The following is an 8,158-nucleotide window of genomic DNA, read 5'->3' as shown; positions in this document are numbered from 1 at the left end:
CTCTTTCCCACCTATGTGCCTTTTTATATGGCATTCCCTTTCTCTAGAATGTCCTCCCTGCCCTTGTTTACTAGAAGAACTCTATCTTACTTAAGGCCCACCCAAGCTTCACCCTTTTGGGACACCTTTCCCCTCCTTCCCAGTCTCCCTCCACCATTTCATTTACTCCCAGAGGGTTCCTGTCTCAGAACACTGTACTCCCACAATGCTGTATGATCTGGGGGAGCAACAAGTCTATCTTCCTTTATTTTTGTTTTGTTTTCATTCTCTATGATTAGCACAGTTCTTGACATGGAATGGAAGGTCAATAAATATTGAGAAAGAAGGAAGGGAGAGAGTGAAGGAAGAAAACAAATGACAGATAAAAGATAAGGCACCACAAAGGGGATGGAGTGGTGGGGAGAAGCCAGGACCTGGATAATCTACAAATGCAGCCATCAGTTCCTGAATAATCACAAATGGCCTACTCACAAGATGCTAGAGAATTCTCAAGTGACAATTTTTTTAATTTAATTTTTAAAATGTGCCAACCAACTCAATCTTCACAGTTGATTTAATGAACGAAGCAAGTCTCTGGCTTAGTCAATTTGTTTTCCACTTTCTCTTCATACTGTATGGAGAAGATCCAGAAAAAAAACTTTAAAATGGTTTTAAAGCAGGAGACATCATATCTCCCTGCTTTTGAAATTTGTTTTAAATTAACAGTACTTAGAATTATTTTTTTAATTTCTAAAACTCATGGAGATAAACAAAACATAATTAAGAAAGCTAAAAAAAAATCTAGTCTTCTTTCTACTGACAGTACCCAGTAGTTGTTAGTTAACAAAACCAAGTGTCATCAAAGAATGGGGCATATTTCACTGGTGTTGATGCATCCCAATGCCTGAGATTCCAAAAAGAAATAGACCCATGCCCTACCCCAAACTTGACCAGGTAAAGTTTCAACAAAATTTCACCCTGGAGATATAAAACCAATATCATATCAGTTGAGAAGGATGACTTTTCCAGAAAAAAAAAAAAAGCCAAGATTCTAATGTTTTCCTACTGAATCAAAATGAGCCTGACAATCATTTATCAGTGACCTAACTGAATAATCATATTGAAAATTGCTACCATTAGGAAGGCACTAAGCAGAGCAACATGGATACACAGTCAAGGGCATGAGCTCTAGCATCAGACAGACCTGGGTACCAGTCCTAGTTCTGTCTTCTATGACCTTGGACTTAAACTATCTGAGCCCATGTCATTATCTGCAAATCGATGACAATGACAGGGTTGTCATAAGGATTAAAAGATATCTTGTATATAAAGACCTTAACACATTGCCTGGCCCACAGTTAGTGCTCAATTCTTGCTATTACTTGCAATTTTAGATCATTCTGGCTACTGTATGGAGAATACATTGATGAGATAAGAGTGGAGATTCCAGTTAGAAGGCTACTGAAAGGTAGATGAGAATCTTAAAGACTAAATGTTTGACTTCCAATAGTATCTCTGAGGGAGTAGAATACTTATAATCACATACATAAGGATATATGTTGTGACTAACTTTCTAACACTGGGAGTCTATAGACATAGCCAGAAGGAATGCAAAAGCTTTCCATTTCTAACATCAATTTTATAAATAAAGAAGAAATGTGGAGAAAACCAAAATTTAAAATGTCTTACTGTCTTGAGTATTTTATAAAACTTGCAATAAAATTGCTTAATATAATGTAAATGTGTATTTTTAAAGGATGATATTGCAGATAACAGAAAATAAATTGTGCTTTATGCTCAAGTGCATATTTTTTAATTTAAAATTATTTGCCTGTTTTAGATAATGTTAAGGGCTACTGTCATAAGATCCCTCAAAGGCAATGCCCCATGTTATTTATCCTGGTATCTCCAGAATCTAGAAAAATACCTGGCACATACTATGTACCCAATAAATGTTTGTCAAAGTGATCTTAACTAAACAACTAGGGAAATATTCTTAGTTTTTTTCAGACTATTATGCCTAAAGATGAATGTATCAAATATTGGTCATTTTTTAAAATTGAGAAAATGAGAAAGCCAATTAAAAATCTATGTATGATTACACACTTGTATGCTTTAAAATCTATTTACCTTTATAGCACTTATAGCTGTATCAAGCGTTGAAACCTCATGGTCTTTGTGGGTACCAAACAGCTTGTCAACAGCAGAAATTGGGCTTTTACATGTGTGGCAATATGTGTCAATCTGGGACTTTTTCAATTCCTTTTGTTCCTTCTCGGTTACCAACTCTGATGATAACTGGTCTTGTTCTGTCATCTCTCTGTCCAACTCTTCCTGTCCAGCAGACTCACTTTGTTCCACCTCACTCACAAATTCATTTTCACTGACATGTTCAGAGGATTCCTTTGCTTGAGATAACACAACTTCAGGGGTGGATTCTGAATACAGTTCTTCTGATAAAGTGTCTTGAGTAACCACTTCGTAATTCAGGGATTCAGCAAATTCATACTCATCCTGAACAGGGCTACTGCAGAGCCGGTCTTCACTCAGCTCAGGGGGAACCATTATTTGAGGTTCTTCTTGCAGCGTTTCTTGAACACAGGTTGCACCAGATGCAAATTCTTCCTCTGGGAAGGACACTTGTACGGGGACATTCAGACTGACCTCTGGATTTGCATTTGCTGCTTCATTAGTCTGGCTGCTCATATCATCTACTCTCTCCAGGACATGATGAGTGTCTTCAAATGGAACCGCATAGCTTACCCTCTGGGTAACCACTCTGACTTCCTCGATGATGGAAGCTTTCCTCTGCATAGCTACACTGTCAAGAGCCTCCACGTGGCCTACTGATTCTCCTTCCCTGTAAGCTGCTTTCTGTTTCTCTTCCAGACTCTCCTCCCTGCAAATAGTTCCAAACCTCCCCCAAATTTCCCCTCCTTCAGTTACTGGTTGGTATGAATCATCCTTATCAACTGGCTTTTCTTCTAGACCTTGGTCTTGGTCCTTTTCAGTTACAGATGTGTCACGGAGAATGTCATCTTTGAGTATGTACTTCTCAAAATATATTCCTGTTCCATCATCAGTGTCAGAATTTCTGCTTGGAAATGATGCTTCAGAATTCACACTGTCACCTTCAGAAGCTGTCTCCCCTTCTTTCTTTTTCTCTCCAACTGCTTCTTCATACAGATCTTTATATAAAAATGCCAGTGCGGGTGGCTCCTCCAGAAGTTCAGGATTAATGGCTTTAGCAGTGGTAGGAAATATCTGGGTTCGTGACAAAACTCCTTCCTCTTCATCAAATAAAGGCATCCCAGGTGACTTTGAGTCCACATCTCTATTTATGCTCTTTGGAGCATCTCTGTCAGCTGATTTTTGGATAACCGAAGACTTTTGGGTCTCTGGGTCAGATAATTTGCTGTAGTCCTTTTCTAGTCCATAAAAACTTTCATCTAATTTCACCAATTCATATTCATATTCTAGGGCACTTTCCTCTGAACGTTCTGGGAGAGAGAGAGTTTCTCCTGGAACTTCCTTTGACAGTTCTCCTTCAACATTTAATTTCCATGGAGTTCTCTGTTTTTCTGGGTCTGGGGAGATGTTATAATCAATCAATGTATATTTTTCAAAATAATCCTCTTCACTGGGAATTTCAGGCTGATTAAAGGCTAAATCACCAGTTTCTGAATCTGTGGATATCTCCTCTTTGGTTGTATGAGTTTCCTTTTTTTGGTCTTCTTTCGATGGTGTAACTTTTTTATCAGAATCCTCTAACTTACTCTGTAATGTTTTATAGCAAGCAACTGCCTCACTCTCATCATGGAAGGGTACAGGCTTAAATGAGGCCTTCTCTTCCAAATATTCTAACTTATCTTGGATTTGTTCACTTTCTTCCTCATCAACTGAAGAAATAAATGCAGGAGCATGAATGTTCAATATCTCACAACCTTCCGAAATGACACTGAAGGCACTCTTTTGCTCTTCTGAAAGTCCAGCTGGCTTACTAGTCACTGTAAATTCTTCATCTCTTACATATGTGTCTTCAGGCTCCTTGGAAATCATGTCACCAATACTGATTGTTGATGCATTAGTTATAAATTGAGCATAGTTGCTGCTCACTGAAGAGCGCGGTTCATTTACATGGGCATCTTCCACAGCTTCCAAGTGGTACTTTGAAACAAGAACAGATTGTTCAGACATTTCAGATGCTTGATCTTGAGATGTTCGAATAGTATGGAACATATGCCTCTCTGGAGTCAATTCTGACCATGGATCTAAAATCCTTTCAGATTCTTTAGATGGAGATCCTTGTTTACTTTCTTTTGTGGTATCTACTGAGCCACCTTTTGGCAGCTCTGACGCTGTGACCTGTCCCTTTTCTTCATTGTGACTTACCACATCCCTGCTTGACTTGTCCAATACCAGACTTCCTTCCTTCGGTAAAGAGTGATCATTTATTTCATCACGATAAGGAAGATCTACTGGAAGGAAAGTCTTGGTTTTCCCCACCAAAACTTTACGTTCTTCTAATGGATGTGGTTGGGTTCCTACTGCCTTTGTTTCCCTGATTTCTGGGTGAGCCTCTGAGATCATGGTTTCTGATTTTTCAGTAATTTCTGTAGTTTTAACTAATGAAAATGGTTGAGTTTCACCCAAAGAATGACTGAAAGAGATATCTGACTCTTCAGGCATATGCCTGGCTATATTCACGGAATAAGGCTGAATTTCCTGCTGCTCTTTTCCTTCTAAAAATGCATGTGACGGCTCTTCTTTATCTTCTCCTTTACCCTCCTCAATAATTTTGTATCTTTCTTTGTGGTCATCATTTTGATAGACTTGCTGCAGCGCAGTAGCAGCTTTCGGTTCTTCCAATTTAATAGGGCTAGATCCATGTGTAATTTGTGCCTTCCCTATTTCATTATTACCTCTAAGCTCTAATGGGGCCACCGTTTCTTGTTTTTCTGCCAGCACCTTCTTTTCTTCCAAGGAATATGACCTCATTCCCAAGTTACCTTTCTCCTCAGTTGGGCTAACAGATCGGAGTTTTATTTCCTCTTCAGAAATTTTCAAGGAAGTAGGTTTTGTCATCTCTTTCTCTAGTCTGTCTTCACCAAGATCAATTAAACTGTCTTTAGATTCTTCTACTGGCAAAATTATTGACTGCAGCTTCTCTGATTCCTCTGTGATATTTTTACTTGCAAAGCTAGATGAAGCTGATTTTGGCTGTTGTGGCACCTTATCTATTGCATCAAATAAAGAGAGTGATTTTTCTTTTTGATCACTTCCTGGCTCTTCTTTAAGGATAGAAATATTCCATTTAGATGGAGGGGAGATTTCTGGCTTCTGGGGTCTTTTACCATCAGTGATATGAAGACGAACAGCATTTTTGGCTTCTTCCATAATGGATTTCTCACCCATGGGAGAATAAGATTGAATTCTAAGATGTCCCTCACCATCAGCAGAAGTAACTACTGAGTTTAGGTCCATTCCCTCTGAATAGTCTAGGACTTCTTTCTTCCCATAATCTTCACTAGATGCCTCAAAGTTGGATTTTGGCTGTGGCAAAACTTCTACATTTGATAACAATGTGGGTTTTTCTTGAAAGTCTTGACCTTCACCAGATTTAACTAAAGAACCTGTGGATTCTGCAGCAGTTTCAGGTTTGGCCTCTAGCAATAGATGATCCGCTGGCTTCTCATTTGCATGAATGTCAGCTGGAGCAGGACCTCTAGGCTCTATCACAGTCACTGCTTTTTCTACAGATGGGCTTGGCTGAGCTTCTAAATCTTCTTTTTCAGCAACTTTGTTATCTGGAGTGCTTGATTGTAAAAATAAACTGGACATCCACGATGTGAAAGATGAAATCCCTTTCTTTCCCTTTTCCTCAGAGAGGCCTGGCTCCACTACCTTCTGCTCCTTGGGCAGCTTTTGTATGACCTCAGATGACTCTGGGGGTTGAGGTTCTTCATTTTCTTGGGTTGAGGAGAGGGGTTTTATTTGTGTGGGTGTTTTCACTTCAGATGCTGGTTTCCCTCTCTCAGCATCATCTACAACCTCTGACTGAACCACTTTTGATTCTTCTCCAGGTAAGGGAGATATACGTCTGTGTGCTTCTTTTTCACTGCCCAGTGCAAGTTCTGCCTCTTCTGCCAGGAAATGGGCTGCTTTGGCAAGAAAGGGAAGAGTTTCTGATTTGACCTCTTCTGTTGATGGGCCAGACACTGGTTTCTGGAGGATTCTTTCAGATGGTGTTTTGATTTCTTCCCAGCTGTCTCCTTTGCAAGGCCTGGAAAATTCTGTGTTTGCTTTCTCTGATACCAAACTTTCACTCCCCACTAAAGAAAGGATCTGCTTCCCTTCTGCTTCATTTCTCTCCACATTTCCAGCTGGAACTAAAGATTTTGGTTTGGGGGCCAGCTTTATTTCTTCAGAAGAATAAGTTTTGGTTGCTAAAGTCTCTACGTTACCACTAGAGGTATCGAGAGTAGACACTGGTTCTTGTAATAAGTGAGATTCTTCTGCAGAATGTGGCAGAATTTGCCTTCTGATTTCAGTTGCGTGGTCTTTCTCTGACAGAGCAGGCTTGAGCTGCCCTGTCATCAGATCACTGGTACCAGAGGAACCCAGCTGCACAGATCCAGGGACTCTTTCTTCATGATGACTTGCCAAGTCTCTCTCTGGCTTTTTCAGCACCCAGTTTTCATCCTTTGGAGAAATAAAGGCCTCTTTCATGTGTGTTTCTTTAACATCTGTAGGCTCAGTTGTCATAAATGATTTTGATTCTTCCAAAGGCAAATTTTCTTTCATAGACAAAAATTGTTTAATACCCATATCTTGTTTATCTGCAAAAGATCTGTTTACGTCAGGTAATTTAACAGCTTGGTCTGAATGAAGTTCTTTTTCAGGCTTCTCTTCTTCCACAGGGAGGTCAGAAGAAGCAATCTTTGATGGCTCTGTTATACTCTGGGGTACATGAAATGAATTTGGTTGGTCAGTTTCTTCATTTAATTTAGTTACAGTATTATCTGTCACTTGTGCCTTCAAATTTCCTGTTGGCAGTAACAGGCTTATTTCTTGTTTTCCTTCTTTTTTAAAGTCAACTGAATGGTTCAACTCTCCTGATAATCCTTTTAAAGAAAAAGTGTATGGCTGAAGTTCTTCTGGGTTGTCTCCTTCAACTAGAGAGGTAAATGCTTCCCTTGATCCTAAGCTAACTACCTTAGGAGAGAAAGATTTAATTTCTTCAATCTGAGGTTCCTCCCTAAGGCATGATGAAACCTCTGAAATTTCAGGCACTGTAGTTGACACATGAAGTCCCCTGTTTTCTTCTTTTCCTTCTCCTCTACTCCTAAGTTCAGCTAGGCCCTTTTCTAAGACAGAATCCCCTGTTTCAGTTATGGGAGATTTTATTTGTTTTGTATCTATGGATTCACTTTGCCTACCTAAACCACCAGTGAATTCAGAGCCAGAATTTGGTAATTCTGATACTTGATGTGGCTTGTCTTCCTTCTCAGGTTCCAAAGAGAGCTGTGCCAGAGCAAGAGCCTGTTTTTCTGACAGGAAATCTCTCTGAACTATACAAGGTGTCTCCATTGCCTGTTTGCTCTTATCACCACAGAGGGGTGGTAATGTTGAAGCTAAATCTTCTGATGCTAAATATTCTAACTCAGGAAAAGAACTTGCTGTTTGCTCATCTTTGCCTTTTGTAACTATATATTTGAGTGCAGGTGACACGTTCTGTGAGGAAGGAAGTTCAGTTTCTGTTTTCTTTATCTCACCACCTAGGTTGAGCGAAAGCACATGGTCAGGTCCTGACATCTCTGAGGCAGACATAGAATATTTTTTCTGTGATACATCCAAATATTCAGAGTTGAAGACTGTAGAAAATGAAAGATCTTGTTTGTTTTCCACCCTTGCTTCCTTTGATACATCTGAATGCTGAGAAGACAATGTTTTGGTTACTGCCAACCCAGGTTTAATGTCTTCAGTTTCTACCTTTGACAAAACAGAATGCTCTGGTATAGAGGATATGCTTGCAGGTAAATCAAATTTAATTTCTTTCCCTATTTCTGACCAAGCCAGACGTTGGGATGCAGCAGTTTCAGTGGGAGAAGAACTAGCTTTAATTGCTACCTTGTCTTCTTTGAGAAGTGAATGCTTATCTACAGATGTTACCATCTGA

The 8,158-nt window shown here is 39.5% G+C and overlaps 1 protein-coding gene across 1 annotated transcript in view; it reads right to left on the bottom strand.

Moving 5' to 3' along the window:
* The window catches only part of CMYA5 (cardiomyopathy associated 5), a 113,904-nt gene that overhangs the window by 48,651 nt on the left and 57,095 nt on the right, over positions 1-8,158 (bottom strand). Inside the window, 2 exon segments of the mRNA XM_007471973.1 lie at positions 2,110-8,151; positions 8,153-8,158. The exon segment at positions 8,153-8,158 is cut by the window's right edge and continues 3,730 nt beyond it. Of these exon segments, the coding sequence (XP_007472035.1) occupies positions 2,110-8,151; positions 8,153-8,158 (6,048 nt within the window).

This window comes from Lipotes vexillifer, unplaced genomic scaffold (genome assembly GCF_000442215.2).
Source record: "Lipotes vexillifer unplaced genomic scaffold, Lipotes_vexillifer_v1.1 scaffold83, whole genome shotgun sequence".
In the NCBI taxonomy this organism is placed as follows: domain Eukaryota; kingdom Metazoa; phylum Chordata; class Mammalia; order Artiodactyla; family Lipotidae; genus Lipotes; species Lipotes vexillifer.
The sequence above is the reverse complement of the archived record's forward strand: the minus strand, read 5'-3'. Positions and strand labels throughout refer to the sequence as shown.